This window comes from Chenopodium album, chromosome 19, assembly GCF_948465745.1.
Source record: "Chenopodium album chromosome 19, dcCheAlbu1.1, whole genome shotgun sequence".
Classification (NCBI taxonomy): Eukaryota; Viridiplantae; Streptophyta; class Magnoliopsida; order Caryophyllales; family Amaranthaceae; genus Chenopodium; species Chenopodium album.
The window spans coordinates 5,205,322-5,224,078 of NC_137852.1; the positions used below are offsets into that span (position 1 = coordinate 5,205,322).

General features: G+C 35.3%; 4 protein-coding genes across 6 annotated transcripts; 1 reads left to right on the forward strand and 3 right to left on the reverse strand.

Annotated features, from left to right (window-relative positions):
• The first annotated feature begins 2,098 nt into the window (after positions 1 to 2,098).
• On the forward strand, positions 2,099 to 8,245 carry LOC145594573 (uncharacterized). Its single transcript, XM_081650890.1, has 7 exons — positions 2,099 to 2,469; positions 3,396 to 3,533; positions 4,123 to 4,323; positions 5,099 to 5,195; positions 6,985 to 7,088; positions 7,468 to 7,519; positions 7,720 to 8,245. Exons 1-7 carry the CDS (start codon positions 2,246 to 2,248, stop codon positions 7,933 to 7,935), a joined length of 1,032 nt encoding a protein of 343 aa, XP_081507016.1. The 5' UTR covers positions 2,099 to 2,245; the 3' UTR covers positions 7,936 to 8,245.
• A 779-nt stretch (positions 8,246 to 9,024) lies between these two features.
• On the reverse strand, positions 9,025 to 11,175 carry LOC145595309 (uncharacterized). Its single transcript, XM_081651700.1, has 7 exons — positions 11,021 to 11,175; positions 10,637 to 10,711; positions 10,432 to 10,494; positions 10,297 to 10,344; positions 10,133 to 10,186; positions 9,407 to 9,464; positions 9,025 to 9,301 (listed from the first exon to the last, which is right to left on the reverse strand). The coding sequence occupies exons 2-7, from the start codon at positions 10,679 to 10,681 to the stop codon at positions 9,261 to 9,263; spliced, it is 309 nt and encodes a 102-aa protein (XP_081507826.1). The 5' UTR covers positions 10,682 to 10,711; positions 11,021 to 11,175; the 3' UTR covers positions 9,025 to 9,260.
• Positions 11,176 to 12,052: 877 nt separating this feature from the next.
• On the reverse strand, positions 12,053 to 15,010 carry LOC145595310 (pentatricopeptide repeat-containing protein At4g02820, mitochondrial-like). Its single transcript, XM_081651701.1, has 2 exons — positions 14,655 to 15,010; positions 12,053 to 13,722 (listed from the first exon to the last, which is right to left on the reverse strand). The coding sequence occupies exons 1-2, from the start codon at positions 15,003 to 15,005 to the stop codon at positions 12,466 to 12,468; spliced, it is 1,608 nt and encodes a 535-aa protein (XP_081507827.1). The 5' UTR covers positions 15,006 to 15,010; the 3' UTR covers positions 12,053 to 12,465.
• An 840-nt stretch (positions 15,011 to 15,850) lies between these two features.
• On the reverse strand, positions 15,851 to 18,360 carry LOC145595070 (uncharacterized). 3 transcript variants are annotated; one of them, XM_081651425.1, is made up of 7 exons: positions 18,198 to 18,360; positions 17,828 to 17,899; positions 17,659 to 17,726; positions 17,341 to 17,479; positions 16,788 to 16,868; positions 16,531 to 16,691; positions 15,851 to 16,282 (listed from the first exon to the last, which is right to left on the reverse strand). In XM_081651425.1, exons 1-6 carry the CDS (start codon positions 18,336 to 18,338, stop codon positions 16,557 to 16,559), a joined length of 636 nt encoding a protein of 211 aa, XP_081507551.1. In that variant the 5' UTR covers positions 18,339 to 18,360; the 3' UTR covers positions 15,851 to 16,282; positions 16,531 to 16,556. The 3 variants fall into 3 exon arrangements, with proteins under 3 accessions (XP_081507551.1, XP_081507550.1, XP_081507552.1); XM_081651424.1 differs by having other exon boundaries at positions 15,853 to 16,282; positions 16,599 to 16,691; positions 18,198 to 18,359; XM_081651426.1 differs by having other exon boundaries at positions 15,853 to 16,282; positions 16,599 to 16,691; positions 17,828 to 17,885; positions 18,198 to 18,336.
• Between the last annotated feature and the right edge of the window lie 397 nt (positions 18,361 to 18,757).

An 18,757-nucleotide genomic window follows, 5' to 3' on the forward strand; every position in this document is an offset into this window, starting at 1 on the left:
TTGCCAAACCTTGTCCATTACAATTAGGATCGAACGTGAATATTAATTTCACACTAATTGCGCGTGATGAAAAGTAGTTGTTGGTCAAAACTCATTTTCTTAAAAATATATTCGAAGAGAAAGATGTAGATAGAGAGTACATGATTTACATATCATCCAGCTAGTTTTTTTTACTGTTTGACAAACTACTAATACTAGTGATTAGGTCCATATAATATTAATGGTGATTGTACTCTTGTTTTTCGTTGGTCAATCGTGAATGTACTTAAAAGAGGTGGATCTGATACTTCGTATGCAATATACAATAACGACCATGAAAAATGCATTAGAAATATTAATCTAGAAACACGAAATCGAGTTCTTAACCTTAGACTTTGAAGGATCACAAATGGTCCTATAGTCCTATTCATTTCCTCATCATAATTATGAGGAGGTCAATTTCTCAAACCAAACTAGCATTTTCCTGGAAAGAGCATTGAAATACACAACTTAATGGCTCCATATCTTGAGCTACATTATATGGGACCATGACACATTTGGAACCATGTGGTTCAAACACAATAGGGGTCCAGTGGACCATAGTTGATGGTGAAGATTCATGGTACACAAAAGTATACTATTAGTACTAGCTAGTATTATGCCGTATTGGTGGGCCATTGTGTGTGTAATGGACAGTTTTCCAGTTGGGCCTGTCTGATGTTGTCACAGTATAATTGTGGTCCACTAATTGTGGACTAATGGGCCCATGTTCCGTGCGTTGGTTCTATATTGACTTCTAGCTATGTTCATCATTATGAACCCTATAATAATGGATTATTATGTTATTACAGTTGTTAATTAAGTTGGAAGTTTGGAATATGGAATCTTAGACGTAATGTACCTTTTTCCTTAATTTTTATCTAGTTTGTGTAGGCTGTCTCCTTTTTACTAGCCACACAAATTGTAAAAGCAAATTACTCCTCTAATTGCTATTTGGAACTTTTCTTATTGAAGTAGTAACAAAGTTACAAAGAGAACAAAAAGTAACAAAGTTACAAAGAGAACAAAAAGTCTTCGGGCCTATTCTCATTGACTGAACTCAGCTGAACTGAATTGAACTAAACTCAGCTGAACTGAGCTGAAATGAACTGAACTGAACTCAGCTGAACTGAACTGAACTGAATATTTTATAAGAGAATAAAATTAAGAGCTGAGCTGAGCTGAACTGAACTGAATTGAGCTGAACTGAACTGAACTGAACTGAATTGAGCCGAACTGAACTGAACTCAGCTGAACTGAACTGAATTTCAACGTAAGATAACAGGCCCTTCGTATGAACTAGACACTAACCACGACATATGGAAATTGAGTAGTAACAAAGTTACAAAGAGAACAAAAAGTCTTCGTATGAACTAGACACTAACCACGACATATGATATACAATCATATTTATCACAGGCTCACAAATAAGTCGGTGATAGAGTGAATTTATACAAAATTACCTTGTAATTTGGGTACATTATTTTTAAAATTATTAAAAATTTAACGACATTAAAATTTTAATCTCTAGAATACCAATATAACAAACAGTGACCGAATACTAAGTACGTAACATATGCAAGATAAGAGGGAACATGTATAATATATAATACTTATATGTTCTCATCATCAAAAACTTATCTAAAAGTATCTTAATACATAGGATTACCCTTATTTTAGCGTAAAAAGGTTTTATTTTATTTTTACTGTTTTTAAATGAATAGAACACACCACCCACCTAAATAACGACCCAATCAACTTTCTAAAAAACGAGTAGTCATACCGAGGTGTCAAAACTTGATCCGACTCGAAAATTATCCGATTAAGATTTCAAATCGCATGAACACAGTAATTTAGTATAATACAAGTTTGAAATTAGACTCAATTTGATCGAACCTCAACAAATCCGTTTCGGACACCCTAATTGATACCTCTAAAACTTTGGGTGCAACCGTGCAAGTAATGACATAGAATATGATAGAATGATGGATTAATCAATAATCAATGTTCCTATGAAATGGGTTAAAGTGTTAAACAAATAACATCCTCCCTCCAAGTAAGTGAACGTGGGTCCAAAATATAAAGATTAGTCAAACATCAGAACCGAGTTTCGTTTCCATTTCACCGGATAGATACTCCATCCAATCAATTTTCTCTTTCCTCAATTGTAGGGTTTTATCCTTCATTTCTCCCCTATCTCTATCTTTCCCCCGAAAATCCTCCATTAATGGCGGGAATCAAGCTTCCTCCGCCGGAAGACACGGCGGAGCTTCCTCAACAACCCAGAACTCCGGTCACCGGTGATCTCATTTCCGACGATGATCGCTCTATTGCCGCCGATTCCTGGTCGATTAAGAGCGAGTATGGTAGTACTTTGGATGATGAGCAGCGTCATGCTGACGCTACCGAAGCCCTTGCTGCCGCTAATCTCCGCCCTTCCTCTGATTACAGGTTCTCTCTCTTTCTATTTCTATGATTGTGATTTTCTTCTGATATTAGGTATTTCTTCAATTTTTTTGAATTTGTGTAATTTTATTTGGTATTTGTTCAATTAGGGTTTTTTAATGTTGTCGGTGTGATCGATGTGTGTATTTGCGATATGAGTGTTTATTTGCTGAAAGATTTTGGATTTATTTGATTTTTTGTTGAAATTTGTGTAATCAGATTAAATTTCTGTGTAATTAGCAAATTTTTCTTTGTCATGAATGTCAGCATTATGCAAATTCGATCCTTTTTTTTGGTTGAAGTTGAATCTTGGATTAATTTGGTGTTTTCTTCTCCGCTTTTCGGTGGATTTGCTTAATCAAACCATTTATGTTGTTGTGAATTAGGTTTATTTGTTGTTTTCAATGTCTGCATTCTATGTGTTCTGATCAATTTCGTTTCGAAGTTTTATCTTATTCTCCCATTTATTTCGGTACCTTTCAGCTTTTCGTTTTCACTGGCATTTGTTTTTTCTGATCAGATATTGTTGTTTGAACAATGATTAGCTTGATAGCATATTTTGTTGGATGAAACTGTCTGAATTGAGGTTTATTTGCTGAACTCATCACTCACTATCATGTTTAGTCAGGCTCCTTTCGTTGTAATTGATGTATGTGTCTGATGTTTGGAGTGTTTGTTTGCGGAAATCTATTAGCTACTTGTATAATTTATTGGAGTTTTTCCGTAGTTTAATATGGTCATTACTTTTAACTCTTTGCACCTTTGAAAAAAAATTAAAACCAGGTATTATATAGCTATAGTTTTGAGTTGAAATCTTAATATTTTCTTGCTCTTGACTAAAATACAATTATTTCTTATTTGCTAAATTGAACTATAATTATCTTGGTTTGTGTTGATGAAAAATTGGATTTTGTTCCTGTGGTGAGTGACAGTTCAGATAAGGATTCAGAGAAAGATGCAGAAGATGGTGATGGTATAGCCTCAATGCTTGGTCTTCAGAGCTATTGGGATGCTACATATTCTGATGAGCTTGAGAATTTTCGTCAGCACGGCCATGCTGGTGAAATTTGGTGCGTTGTGTTCTCATGTTTCTGTAATATTGCAGACTGTATACCCTTCTATGATCTGTGTTAGTAGGAATATTCATATACATGGTTTCAGCCTTTCATTACTTATGTTGTTATATCATTACAAATAATTGCTCTACCTACGCTTTTTGAATATTATGCTATGGGTGTGCTAATTGTCAGTTACCAGTATAGATACTAATTTTTATGTTATGGTTGGCTATTATATCCCCTGATACTGTTCTGGTAATGTACTATTCGATAACTTTTGTTGTTTGTTGATAGTTTCAACTTTCAAGCCTTTGTATGTGATTAAGAAATCTTCGAATTACTTGAATGGAACCTCAGAACATGATTTTGGTATGTTCAATAATTTTGTGTTATTCGTTAATTTTTCTCCTGACATAAGCTCTGAAGTATATTTCAAATTTTAACTGTCTTTGAAAATAGTCTCTTCCCCACCCCTCCCCATTGGTAGATTTTCGTTTGTGTGACAAACTGACAACCATCCTTTGATAATCTAGAATCATTTAGAAAGGATTTCGGATGCATGTTTTTTTTTTTTTCCTTTCTCACTGCTATTTGCTGTCAGGTTTGGTCCTGAAGTCATGGATACTGTTGTTTCTTGGACAAAGAATTTATGCATTGATATTTCTCGGCGTCGCATGTTAAACCACGTTGGTGATGACAAGACAGAACATGATGATCATGCAGCTCATGACCTGTCAAGTTGGAGCGTACTTGACCTTGGAACCGGCAATGGTCTGCTTCTTCAAGAGCTTGCTAAGCATGGGTACTAATTGCATACTGTTAGTCTCCGAGATTTTGCACTACCTAAGCTCTAGTTTGATTATCACCCATAGTAATATGTTTATTTGGTTTGATGTTCCTTAATGTTTTTTTATGCATGTAAATGGATTGCAATGGGAGATTGGCAGTTATGGGTCTGGATTTTAGAATTTAGAAATTTGTCACATTGATAACAGTTGCTTGGATGAGTAGGCACTAGTGTTGTTATTATGTGTGATGAGGGATTTAATTAATATGCTCAGAATAGTTCGCGTTAATCTAACACATGATTTAGAACTTCATGTGAAACTTTTATCTTGCTCAAATATTGGGTATGATGCTATCTGTGAGAGGAGATAAGCTTTTTGATCAAAAATTGTTTTTGGGAATATTGGGTGTCAGCTTCCTGGATGATTGATAACTGGTGTTAGCTTGTTATGTGATTCCGTGTTGGTTGGTAATCAAATTGGTTTGGTTAGTGACGTATGCTCTCTCAAGAATAAATAAATTAATGAATGTGCGATGATGACATGCTTGAATATAATTATTTATTTTATCACTAGTGCAAGCTCTTAGTGTATGTTGTAAATTCGAGATTTGTGCTATAAGTTTCTAAGGTGATTGGGAGTAGTCGGAAGTTTATTTCATGTAAAAGCCAAAAGAGAGGAATAAGCCAAAGCTTGTCATATAGAGTGCTATATTTTAGAATAAAGGCATGCACATTTGGTTTCTTCTTTTGCTAGAATAGCTTACTCTGTCTTTTGTTTGTTTGGATTCAGGTTCTCGAATTTAACTGGTGTTGACTACAGTGAAGGGGCTATAGGCCTTGCTCGTGCTCTTGCTGAGAGGGATGGATTTAGTAACATTAATTTTTCGGTACATTTCTGATTCAAAATATTTTCATCAGCTGGTTTATTTATTATTTTATGCTTTTAAATAACTTTTGGATACAGAATGATAATTAGAAGCAAGACAAATCTAAAACATGTTATTAGCTTAGGCCTTGTTTGGTTCAATATTAGTAAAGGAAAGAAAGGGAAAGGAAGGGAAGAGAAAAGAAAGGAAGAGAAGGGAAAGGAAAGACACTATATCATCCAATGTTTGGTTTGATATTAGTAAAGATAGGGAATTGGGAGGATCTATTGTTTGGTATATCATTAGTAAAGGAAGGAAAAGCTAATTTTAAGCTTAATAGATTTAATTTCTTTCTTCCCTGTCAAATTCCTCCTATTTTGCGAGGAAAGGAAAGGGAAGATTTTGTGAAGGGAGCTTTCCTTCCATTTTCCTTCATTTCCTTTCAAATCCCATTTAAATTTTAGAACCAAACATAGGAATGCTTATTTTTCCTTTCCTCTCTTTTCTTTTCCTCCCAATTCCTCCCAACCAAATGGGCCTTAGTTGCTAGTAGCAGTTAGCTATGGATGAATGTATTAGATGTGGGATTTGGTTTGAAGGTTTGAAGGGATTGAATATGAATCTCCTTGTTGTTGGAGGAGGGGAAGGCGTGTAATGGTCTTATTATGTGCGTGTGATTGTTGAGAAAGAGAGGGGGTTGTATTGGATTGCTGCCAAGGAAAAAGGATTTTTAAATAAATAATTATGCAAATCAGTGTCAATTAGAAGGTGAGGTGAAGAGACATACAACCAATTGTTTTCCTTATGATTGGTTAAAACTTTAAATTGAGTGTTCAATTGTGAGCAAGTTAGCCTTCTGTTATTATTTGAACTTTTGAACTTATAACTTATAACTTATATTGAGTGTTTAGCTGCATGCCTGACAAGATGCTTAAATTCTAATTGCGTCCAGGATTTGTGTTTTTATTTTGCTCTTAGAAACAGTGTGTTTGTATAAATCTCTAGCTGTTTTCTACTCATTCTTTCCTATATTGATAGTGAACAAAAGCTAGGTTTCCACAATCCAAACAATTATACCAGCTTTGATTACTTATGCTTGGGTTTATCATGATTAAATGTGTAGTTTTCAAATATTAAAAAAAAAAAAAAAAAAAAAAGCAAAAGAGTGTATGTGTGTATTACTAGTCCTTTGTATGTATTTCTCCACTGTATATGTTGTCATGCAGGGAAGGTCTAGCAATTGTTTGTGTTAAACTACAGAGCACTTAATGCACTTCACAATCTTCCTCTTCTTCTCCTTTCCTTTGCTTTTTTTATTTTTGGCTATTTGCCCTTATTCAAGGATATTGTGGTATTGGGACGTCTTCTTTACCCCTCCCTTTTTTTTTTTTTTGGGGGGGGGGGGGGGGGGGATCATATTTCAAGGATCAATAGTCCAATGTGTATTTACTCCTTTTATTTCCAAATTTTCTTTACTTTGCCTTTTGGTACACCTATTATGGAAGAAGATTTAAATTGACTTATGAGGAGAAATATGTAACCCATGGTGCCATGATTGGATTATAGAAGTTGAGATAGATCAGAAAGGAAATTGTTGAATTTAATTAGAAACAGATGTATAACCAGGTATCTGCTTTGGTTTTAAATAGCTGGAAAACGTAACTCAGTTTGTCTCAAATTCTTACTCCAATGGTGAAAATTGGCTCTTGTTTCCTTGTGCCTATATGGATTTACCATTATCAATATGAATATAAGATGGTGAACCTTTTGTGCTCTAGTCTCACAGTTTTGCTTAATCTCTCTGACTCAGGTTGACGATGTTCTTGACACCAAGTTGGGAAAACAGTTTCAGCTTGTGATGGATAAAGGAACCTTGGATGCCATTGGTCTGCATCCTGATGGTCCTATTAAAAGGTTGGTATTTTTGTTATTTTTTATTTTTTTAATCTTTTCAAGAGTTGGAGAGTTGGTAATAAATTGTCAATTCATGGAGTTTATTTTTAAGTAACCCACTCATCTTTTTTTTTTTTATAACTCGTCTTCTCAAGACCTGGTGAATGGCTAACTTTATATTTTGTTACAGAGGTTTTCTTAAGTAGGTCATGCACCAGTAGTCTAGTTACTCTAGTGTCTCATATTACAAGCTAATCCTCTGCAGTATATTAGCAGTTAGGAACTTAGGACATTACAACTATACAGTTGTTCAATATTCTGTTTGTTCTATGTGACACTGATAGTGAGATTTGATGTTTTGAATAACTTTACAAGCTTACCCCTCCCTTTCTTATTTCAGGCTTATGTACTGGGATTCTGTTGCAAAATTAGTGGCGCCTGGTGGAATATTAGTAAGTTCTATTTTTACTGTTGTTTTTGCCAAGGTTTATTTGTCTGATAGGAGTATTAGAACTTATTTCTAGCTCTTGATGGTCATTGTTGGAAGTAGAAATAGTTAATTTGTTACTCTTTTAGTGTATAAGTTGACCTTGTTTTGAAGATTTCCTGCTTGTTTTTTATTCCATGCTTGAACTCCCCATGAACTGTGCAGGTTGTAACATCGTGTAATAGTACTAAAGATGAGTTGATGCAAGAGGTAGAAAGATTTAATCAAAGATCTGCTGTCCAACCAGACACCTCACTGGACCAAGGTGCTCTAACATCTGCTCCTTTCCAATATGTTGACCATATACGATCTTACCCAACATTCATGTTTGGAGGAGTTGAGGGATCTCGTGTTGCTACAGTAGCTTTTCTCCGCAACTGAAGATCAGTAGATTTTTAATACAGGCCTATGTTTCATCTAACTAATATTTTTATATGGTTCAAGTTTGTGGGTGGCAATATTGACTGTAAATGAAGTGCCTGCGAATTGGTTGAAGTTGTTTACAATTCAATGGTTGAAACATTTTCAAGTTAACAACTTTGCTTGTGTGGATTGTCAAATTTAACACAAGGGAAGTCTAATGTTGTAAAAAGTATGCCCTGTAAAGTGAACCTGTTGAATTCCATTTATTATTTTTGTTTTAAATCATTATCAACGAGGGTTAATTCGGCTCTCTTTCTCTCTTCTTTCACATATTCGTGCAGTTCACGACTTTGAAATACAAGGCTAGTGCTAAAATAAGCCTACATCAAGCAACCTCTTGTGCTATAATTAACACAAGCCATTTCTTAGGCCATTAAGATTATGTTTTCCTTGTGGATAATGTTATCAGTTCTTCGAAGTCGAGAGTTAAGTGTGCTCTGCCCAAACTTAAGTTAAAAGAGTGTAAAGACAAGCTTTGGTCATTTGGGGGGTGATTTTATTTTGATTGGATGAGAAAGCTAGGTTAGGAAATACCTAAAGCATCCTTTTGGATGATAAGTAGAGGAAAGGTGGAAAATAATTAAAGGAGCAAGTAAAGTTTTATGGTGGTGCCTCTTCTTTGCCATTTAGTCCGCCGCTGCCAGTAGGTTTGGGGGTGACTTTTGAGTTCAGTAAATTTGTACGTAATATTTTGATGCAAGACTAGCAAACTATCCATAACTCGTAATATTTTGATGCAAGACTAGCAAACTATCCATAAGCTACTGTCCTGCAGGTCTACATCGTTCAAAGAAAACCTTACCATATGAATCTCTTAAATCACCCTCCCTTAGGGGAAAGACAAGCTGCCATATAGACGTGAGCCCGAGATAAAAGATAAGAGAAATTGTATCATCAAAATGAAGAACAAACTAGTTGAATCCTATGCAATTAGTTAGCAGTTTTCTTTCGCAAATAAATCCCTTTGTGCGTATACTAAGGCAGTCCAAGAACAACAAAGTCAACAATAACAAGGGCTCAAATTTTTGTATGTAAAGCTCTAAAATCAATAATAACTGGATTAGTCCAGGAATCGTGTAATTACTCTACTGCATATAAGAATGTTCTACATCAGAAAAATAAACATGGAACTGAGAAATTACGATTGAAGCATCAGCACATAATTGTGCAGTTCAGTCAATTGTGGAACTCTTATTCTAAGTAAAAACAACAGAGCATTACACTTTCTCTTAAAGAGATCGAGTAACAATGAGCAATATAGAAAAGCTGCAGTGTGTTCTCATTTAAGTAGAAGCTGGTTCCTCAGAAGAAGCAGTTTCTCCATCTACAACAACAAAAAATGGAACATGAAAATTCAGATCAGTACAGAACCAATGTACAAACATCATAGCATCACTAAGAAGAGCAAGATTTTTAATGTAGCACTTACCTTCACCATCTGTTGGAGCACAAGGAGATTTACGGTACCGTGTTTGTTGCTGAGTGGGCTGCATTATACAATGACAATATGAGATACTACCATCATCCAGATTACTAATCACTTGTTAGTTCGAATTGCACAGCTGTTTTCTCAAAGTAACTAGACTACAGCCAAAACAGTAACACCCCCATCAAGAAGTAATAAGGTTTTAAGCATATAAAATCCTTAAAGAAGAGACTACAGCCTATAGTTCAATACTATCAAACAGACTGTGGTCAATAGTTCCCCAAATGCTACAAGAACCATTCGAAGGTCAGGCTAAACACAATGCAAGGCTTTCAATTAATTGACAGATGTTTGGTTCAAAAGAACAAAGTATAACAAAGCACTTGATAAAGTAAGAAGATAACTAACATTTAATAAGTTGTAAAGCACACAATGAACAAGCAACAGCAAAAATAAATAAGATATAATTGTCAGATCTGCATATAAAAGTTCATCTATTTGACAACATTGGAAGTCTGGTACTCGTGTACATGATAACAATTTCAAAACCAAAATCTGGCTCAAGTTCCTTAGGGTACCACATAGGAATTGGCTCAATGTTCTTAGGGTGCTGCAAAGGATAAGAAACAACTAACAACCAAGGAACGGCACAATTATTCAAATTAAAACTGCAAGAATTTCACATAATTGAATAAGGGGTTTCACAAGGTGAGACAATTTGAAAAATACCTGCAGCTTAGGTCGAAGTGCCTCAAGAGGCCCTTTAGGCTTTTCTACGCCTTGCTGTGACACCCAAGAAAAAAATGCATTAACAAGGTTGTGGAAGTCAGACCACAAGATCCTTGTATGAATTTGAAAAACTAGTTAAAACATATTAAAGTGCAAGAAGGTACCTTCCCAAGAGCCCAATCGGCCGAATCAAAGTATGCCCTCTCATGATCCTGGTATAACATTAAAGCTTCAGTTCATCTATTAATCCACCAAATTGGTATTAAGGGATTCTCATATTCTAAATGACATGTTTATACCTTGGAGATGAGTGGTGGTTTCTTAGGCACAATTCCTCCATACTTTTTCTTAAGTGTTGCTTCCTATAAGTTCAGACAATTTTCAAAAAAAAAAATCAACATTTTACAACTCATAAAATCAAAACCCATTTATCTGATCTTCAATAAATGGAAGATAAAATAAAATAATGAAGAACAAAAAAACAAGAAAATGGGCTCATAGAACCTGCTCTTGAGTAGATGGCATTGACCTAGAACCATCTTCTTCCATCTTTTTCTTACTCTTAGATATCTTGTGCTGCTGAAAAATGTAATCTTAACCCATATAAATACAAGATCAAACAAATTTTGAGGAAATTTATAACAGTAACCATTACACCATCAATAATACCATAATTAACAACAATCACCATATAATAATGTGTTCTTGAAATGGATCAATCCAAAAACAAAGCTCAGGATAACAAGATCACAATGAAATCATATTGGGGAAAAATTCCAAAAATTGCACAAACCCTAATCTAACTTGAATTAAGATTACCCAGAAATGAATTACACAAGAAGAAGGTACATCTGAAAAATTTGAATGCAGAAAAGTGAAAGAAAGTACCTGGGGTTTTCAAATTCAATGTTCTTGCCCTGTCAAAAAAGCTATGGCGCCCTCAGCAGCAAATCTTCTGTATCTATCTATCTCTCTTATGTAAAACCTCTGTTTATTTTTTTTGTCTTTTCCTTTTTTTTTTTTTGAGAATTTTTTTTGAAGATTATCTTTTATTTTTGTAGATCTTCTGACAATAAATAAAATTATTATTGACTTGCTGATGAAATGCTATGGATCTTATTTTGAATTTGATTTTTTTTATTATTATAATAATTGATATAATCGTTTTTGATATAACGGCCTTAAAAGAAGGTGAGTTATCATATGGATTATTTTTAAAAATGACATACGTAGTACAAAATTATATTTTTACACATGATATACTGTATGTTTTATGATACACTTACTTATATACGCTCATTTTGATTCATCATTATCAAAAAAAAAAAAAAAATTGAGACATAAGGAATAGATTTAACCGACATTAGTTCATACCTTATGTTGTTAAAAGACTATGATAAACGTTTTTATTTCCAAAAAAAAAAAAAAAAAGAGTAGTTTTGAAAGTTGTTGGTCAAACACTCAAGCCCCTGTTTCAAAAAGTTGTGGGAGCACTCTAAATTCAATAGTGCACGTTTGAATATCAACTTATGCTTGTTGTTGCTCATTGATTTGTTGATTAAATAAAGTGAAATAAAAGATTGATTTCTAGTTGAAATAAAAGAAGAAAAAAAAATTTGGTTGCATACATAAATCAAAAACAAATTTGGATTGTCCAAACTTGATGAAATTATGAAAGGATCATTTAAAATACAGCTGTGTGGTTTGTTATACAAAACGTCAACTGAATCCTGTTGGAAAATCCACAAATCATTTTTTACTCGGATTGAAATCATTCAGCAGGAAACCATTATTGATTCTCTTCTTGGATCCTGTTGGAAAATCCGCCGATAGCTAGCCCTACTTATATACCAATTGAACAACAGCAGTTATTTAAAGATCAAGAACAAAGGACCAAGTTAAGACATGGAAGGATGCAAGTAATCGAACAAACAACACCAGTCAATAATATCACTGCTTAATTGTCCAAACTTTGATCTCACAATCAAAATTGGCATTCTGTAGCTTGAGCAATTCCCAATCAGATAGCTGGAGTACTGTATTGATTGTATAGATGTATATAAAAGCATAGGCATAGATCTGAAAATATAATAAAGCATGAGGCTCGAGTACCAAAAATTCAAGAATCTGCGGAAGTCATGCACTCATTTAGTCCTTAAATGCTGGTCAATCACCTGTTCTTGCTGCAGATGCTTTCACTTCAAGCACACATTCAGTCGCCTTGCCAGATGCATTACTCTAACCTTTAACTTCATTTAGACCGTGACAACGGCATTTCTTTGCTTGTTGCATTTATTGTGCTTGTTAGCCTGATACACCAAATTTGCTAAAGCTCAAGATAAACAGCTTGAAACATCAGCAACACACATCGTGCTTGTTAGCCTGATGAGTTCCTTGGTCTCTTCATTTAACAAAACCTTGTCCTCTGTCATCCTTTCTTCAATTATAGGTGGCATCTTCCCAGCACTAGCATAAGTTTGGAGCAACATGTTGTAGATCTCTGTGGTTACATACCCAGTATTACGGAGCACTGTAAGCATATCTTCAGCTCCTTCAATACTCTCCTGCTCCTCTAAAAGCTTGTAAATCTCACGAATGAATGTCAAATTGGGTTCCCATTTCTTGACACTGGTGATAGCTTTTTTGAAACAGTCTAGAACTTGATCTACCTGCTTCAGTTTAAGATAACCACTAGTGAGAAGCTCCCAAGTGGTGTAACTAGGCTTAATGCCTTTCTGTGTGAATCGATCAAAAAATTCTGTGGCTTTTTCCATATGGTTTGCGTTGATGTAGGCTCCCATGAGTAAATTAGGGACACGGGAATCACCACTTGTAGAAACTAATTCCCACTCATCGTAAAATTTCTCAGCATCTTTCAGTTCTTTGAGCTTTATTAGGGAAGCTATTATGCAGGTGTATTCTGAATCATTCAATTTGCGGAACACTGACTTCATCTTCTTCCATGTATTATAGACTTCATTTTTCTTTTCTAAATTTGTATACAAACTGATAAGAGAAGAATATGCAGAACGATTTTTGCGGGATATCCTACTCTCCATTTCCTTTAAAGAACACTCGGCTTTGTCATTCATTCCCTTCTTAGTATACAAACTGGTCAATATGCTAAATGTCATCCAATCAGGCTCAATTTTGGCCTTCTTCATTTCAAGGAAAACATTTTCTGCAGTTTTAACATCGTTCTGAAACTGGCATGTGGTTAACCACAGATTGTACGAGACAATATCTGGTTTTGTATTCTTTTTCAACTCTTCCATCAGCTCAGGAATCTTCTCCAATTTTCCAATCTCCTTGTACATGGACATCATGTGATTATAAGGAAGGGGGGAGCTCACATAACTGCATTCTGCCATCTTAACCATCAGCGCCTCAGCTTTATCATAGGCACGATGCTGTACATAGTTGTGCAACAGCGCAGAAAGTGTAGGTTCAGCTCTCATTGTTTCAGGTATATCTTCAAAAAACTTCTCAGCACTATCCAAGCCGCGGATTTTAGCAATCAAATCCAAATGAACAGCATAATCTCCACACAACAGCTTGATATCTTCTTGAGTTCTCATCCATTCACTAACCTAAGCAATTAAATGAATCAAAACTCTATCTAAAATATCAACATATCTTCAAATAGACGAAAAAATTCTGTTCATGAAATAATGCTTGTAAGTCTTAAGCACACACAGCACCACAAGCTGACATTAAAATTTAGTTCACAATTTCTTTACACGGTATACAATCACCTCATTTCGTTTCATAAATCTTATGTTCATCACAAACAGGACACAGCTCACTATAATCAGAAAGCAACACCGCTGCCCTTAAAGGCTAAAACATTAGAAATCCCAAAACGAAAAAAATAAAAATATTCTCTCTTAGAGTGCTCTTCCTAAAAATCACTAGGGAGTGCAGCATTTCTGATACTGATAATCATCAAATTGGGGTCAATTTTCTCTAGCTATTGTCTATTCATCGAAGTATCAAACATGTTAATTGACAAGTTAATCCACTCTTTCACCACTCCTAATGCAAATCGAACAGTCCATCGTCCCTTTGAGACCCTCATTACCAAATCGACTCGTCTATCTTCCCTTTGAGACCCTCATTACCAATTCTTATTCTAAAAAATGAATTCCTCGTCAATTAGAATCATAGGGAGTGGATAAACAATCGCAAATTCTAGCAATGATGATGCATAGTTTGGCAAAGCCTCAAATACATTAGTTTATCAATATGACAAAATATTAAAACTTGCATTCATTCCTAGGTTTACTTCATCCAAATGCTCAATCAATATCTCAATGATATATATTAACATACAACTTCCAAGCAAAAATCAAATACCCTACTCAGCAAAAATGCTCAAATTATTAATTCTCATACATACAAGATAAAACCATCAATCATTCTAACAAAAACAACCAATTTCAACTTAAAAAAAAACCCAAAACACAAAATCAATTTTTTTAAAACCCCACATAAACCCTAAATCGAAAAGAGAGAGATAAACCTCAAGGGCATGTTTGAAGCGCCTGAGTTTACGAAGCTCACGAACAATACGATTAAGCTCATACTTGCGAACAGTATGACCTTCCTCCTTCCATTGACGAATAGTGACCACTGCGCTGCGTTTTGGGTGTATCAGTGAAAGCAGCCTTCTTCCCAGTGTATCTCTGCCTCCACTTGAAGAAGAAGAGGTTGTTGGGGTGGTTTTCTTGCCGGAAGATTTCGACGTCGAAGCCTCTGCTGCCGTGGTTACGGTGGTTTTCTTGCCGGAAGATTCCGCCGGTAAAGCCTCAGCCGCCGCTGAAAAACGGCGGACGGCGGAAATGGCGGCTGCTCCGATGCGTCGCTGTAGCATTTTTTGTATTTTTTTAGCAAAGAGAGGTTTAAACCTGAAGAAGAAATTTTGGTAACCAAAAGTAGTGAACTAGTGAGCTTTTAGCTTAATCAGAATCGGGTTGAACCTTTTGTTTATGTCGTATCGGTTTTCGGTTAGAAAAATACCTATCATGTCCCTATGATAATTTTTAAATAATGAACCTCGGTTTATTATCAATTCATAGTATTCGTATCATTATTAGATGGTGAAGTAAAAATGACAAGTTATGTTAGGTTAAATTTAAGTGGTTTAAGTCATAATATACTTAAAATTGAATAATTATACTTTGGATTTGGATTGATTTGAAGTCATATTGGATCACCAACCATGGGTGAGTATGACTTGCATTATCTGAACCTAAGGGGTGCCCATTAAGGCAAATTATTAGCCCCTTAAATTTAGAAGCTGCCTCCTCCCAATTACGAGGTGCGGAGTACGTGGGAATTGGGAAGGTGAAGTTAGAGGGTTAAACGGCTTAAACCTCAATTCTGTTTAGGAGTAATATCCTATGTATCACATATGAAGCGATTGCCTATGAGTTAAACGGCTTAAACACCTCCGTGTATCATCAGAAAAATACCTATTTTGTCCCTATGTACGTTAGAATTAATAGACACTCCTATGCATAATTAGCGTGAATGCTAATTTCAACCACTCTTGGTGGTTTGCCAACCCTCATTGCTCGAGTGCTCGGTAGATAAATGACTTGCTACAATTTAAGGTACCATGCAATGTTGAAGAATTAGGGGCGGTGGTTGGACTTGTACAATAGTCAAAGCAACATTTGTGCTTCACTGCTTGTACTTGCATGTTTAATCTTTTCCAACCTGATTTTCGGATTTTTCTAACCATTAAGGCCTGAGATTAAAGAGCTTCTTATAAATGAGTTTATATACAGATACTGAGATACTACTATTTACATTTCCTAAACGCGAGATACTACTTCCTTCCTATGAGTCATTTGCTGACGAAATGACATCCTTCATTTCTCTATGACTTCCACAAGAGACAAGACCACAATAGCTCCTTCATGCTGTATCGAAGAATATGTGCATTTGGTTTGACAAAAGATCATTTGATTTGGAATTGGTCAGGCGCTTATGAATGTTATGATTAATCAGATACCAGTGAAGGTCTGCACTTTCAGATGATGATCATCATGTAAATTACTGAATGCGGATAACATGAGCTGAGATCTGTGGCTGTGCTAGCTCATTTTCTTCATCTGATGAAGCGTGATAATATGCTGCAGGTGTCTGTAGGGTAAAAGAGGAAAAACAATTAGTACATCGTGAAGAGTATGTGCAATCTTCTTATCGCTCACAGATTCTATATGGCAAAAGAAGTGCTGAAATGATTGATGGCCAAAGAAGTGATCATATAATCTTTCTACTAAGGCATCATACAATTAGATTTGAAACAAAACAATATAAGATTGGAACGACATGTTTCAAATGTGAAGTACATTACAGAGCAGTTGAGGGGATAACTCTAGATTATATACCATACGAGTGAAAGAAGGCCAATCTTTCACATCTGAAAGACTATAGCAGGGATTTCATACTTCACTGCCTGTCGGTGTCTCCTATGATGGCGTATAATGCTGCATGCTTTAAGCATGACAAACATCGGCAGAAGAATAGCAATGGTCCTCAGCATCAATAACTGCAAGTAGTTTAAACAGCTTAAAAATCTGATATTATACTGACACATCTATACCACCACCACCATGCTAAAAGGGATAAATTAAAGGTAACTCACTGTGTATAAGGTAAAAGAGTATTCTTCAGCACCACTATATACAATAGGAAGAGTATGGCGTAGAACAACCAAAATCATAAACTGCTTGCAAAGAAACAAAAGCAAAATATGTCATTCTCTATGCATGAAATGATTGTCATTCTTCCGTGCAGACAAAAACTACATGAAGAAAGGTGTGTAAATAGACTCTGTAACACTGCATTCCTCTACCCACTGAATATGGTGGCAGAAGAAAAGATTAAAAAAGTTCATTGCAGAAGATTCATCACTTGCACTGGAGATTACTGTATTGACATTTTTTTAACTAGATAGTTAAGATGAGGAAGAGGGAGAACAGCTAGACAGTAGAGGTAAGGATGCGAGTCATGAATTATATATTTTGCTGTAATTTATAATAACCAAAATTCTAGACAGCACATAATAAAACTAGTAAAATGTAGGTTTTTTTATCCTCCATAGCCCCAATAATGACACTCGTGTGATAGCAGAAGTATGTTTACAATTCAAGCAAGTTTAGATATGCAAAAACCAAGCAAGGAGAAAGAGGAATTACTATGACTGTAATGATCCGACAACAAATTATGCTTGCAGTGGGAGCGGTATAGTCATCAAGTCTATGATCGAAGAAATTCTGTGCAGCAATAATTGATGGATGATTATATTGATTACTTGTCGCAAATTCCCAAGGTTCCCTACAGAAGTTAGCAAAAATGTTAAATTTACTACTACTAGTTGCTTTGCACCAGCAATTCTGCTCTTTCAGAGGACAATCTCAGAGATACAAGAACATCATTGATAGAGCAATATACATGTTTCTCAGAAACAATAAACAAGACCTATTGGCATGTAGTTATATAGAAGTGACAGGTACCTCAAACGCACGGGAATGACAGCAAAAGGCAATCTAGGGGGTGGCGCAGTATATCCAGGCTTAAATGGCTGCAACCTCATAAAATTGAAGAGACTTAATAGTAAATACAGTGGACAGTTAACCAAAGGACTAGACCACCAAGAAATAATTGGAGAAGATTAGAGCGAACCTGCAAGCAAATCTCACAGACAGTGTCACCCTTTTGATTGCACCACATTTGTACACATCTACGATGAGCATACTGCAATTATTCAGACATTATGGTTCGATTGGAAGATCTAAAATCATAAATTACACAAGCATATAAAGCATGTTATGAAAATTAATCTACAAGAACACCATATATTAACCGTGATCAAACACACCAAAGAACTTCTTTCCATATCAGAACATGTTTGTAAACAAGGCAATACAAACACCTTCACAGCTTCAGTCATACACAAGTAATAAGACACATGATCAAATCAAAAATTCAATTTCACACACCAACAACCAACTATTACATGACATTATCAACTTCATTTGTTCCAAATACCAACCTTCAAGCTACCGCAACAAGCACATGGTGCTTCCATGTTCAACGATTCATCTTCATCATGGCAAATCCTACACTGAGCTAATTTTCTTGGGAATGACCCATCATCTGCATCCATCCTATCAAATGAAAAACTTGTCTCCATGCCTACACTTCTTGTCTTGTTTACAGTTTTTACTTCGAAAAGGAAATACGAGCTAGTTCATTAATCGACGAACAAAACGTCCATACGTACGTACAGGGAAATCTCCAAGGACAATGTTTTTCCCAAACTTGTTCAACACCAAAAGGAACTAGCTTTGCAAGGTACTTTCACAATTTAATCTCAATCCACATTAATTGCACCACCATTTGATCAACAAAATCCTTAATTAAGTAAGAAATTTTGACACCCAAAATGTGTTCTCCATCAACAATATCACAAACTCATAAGAAAATTCACCCTGCATTAAAATTACAACACAAAATTAGCAAGAAATTAATGGACAAATTAACAAAATAGCACTCCCATAAAAGTTAATTCTTGATTATATCTTCCTAAATTGACACGGAAATCACTAAATA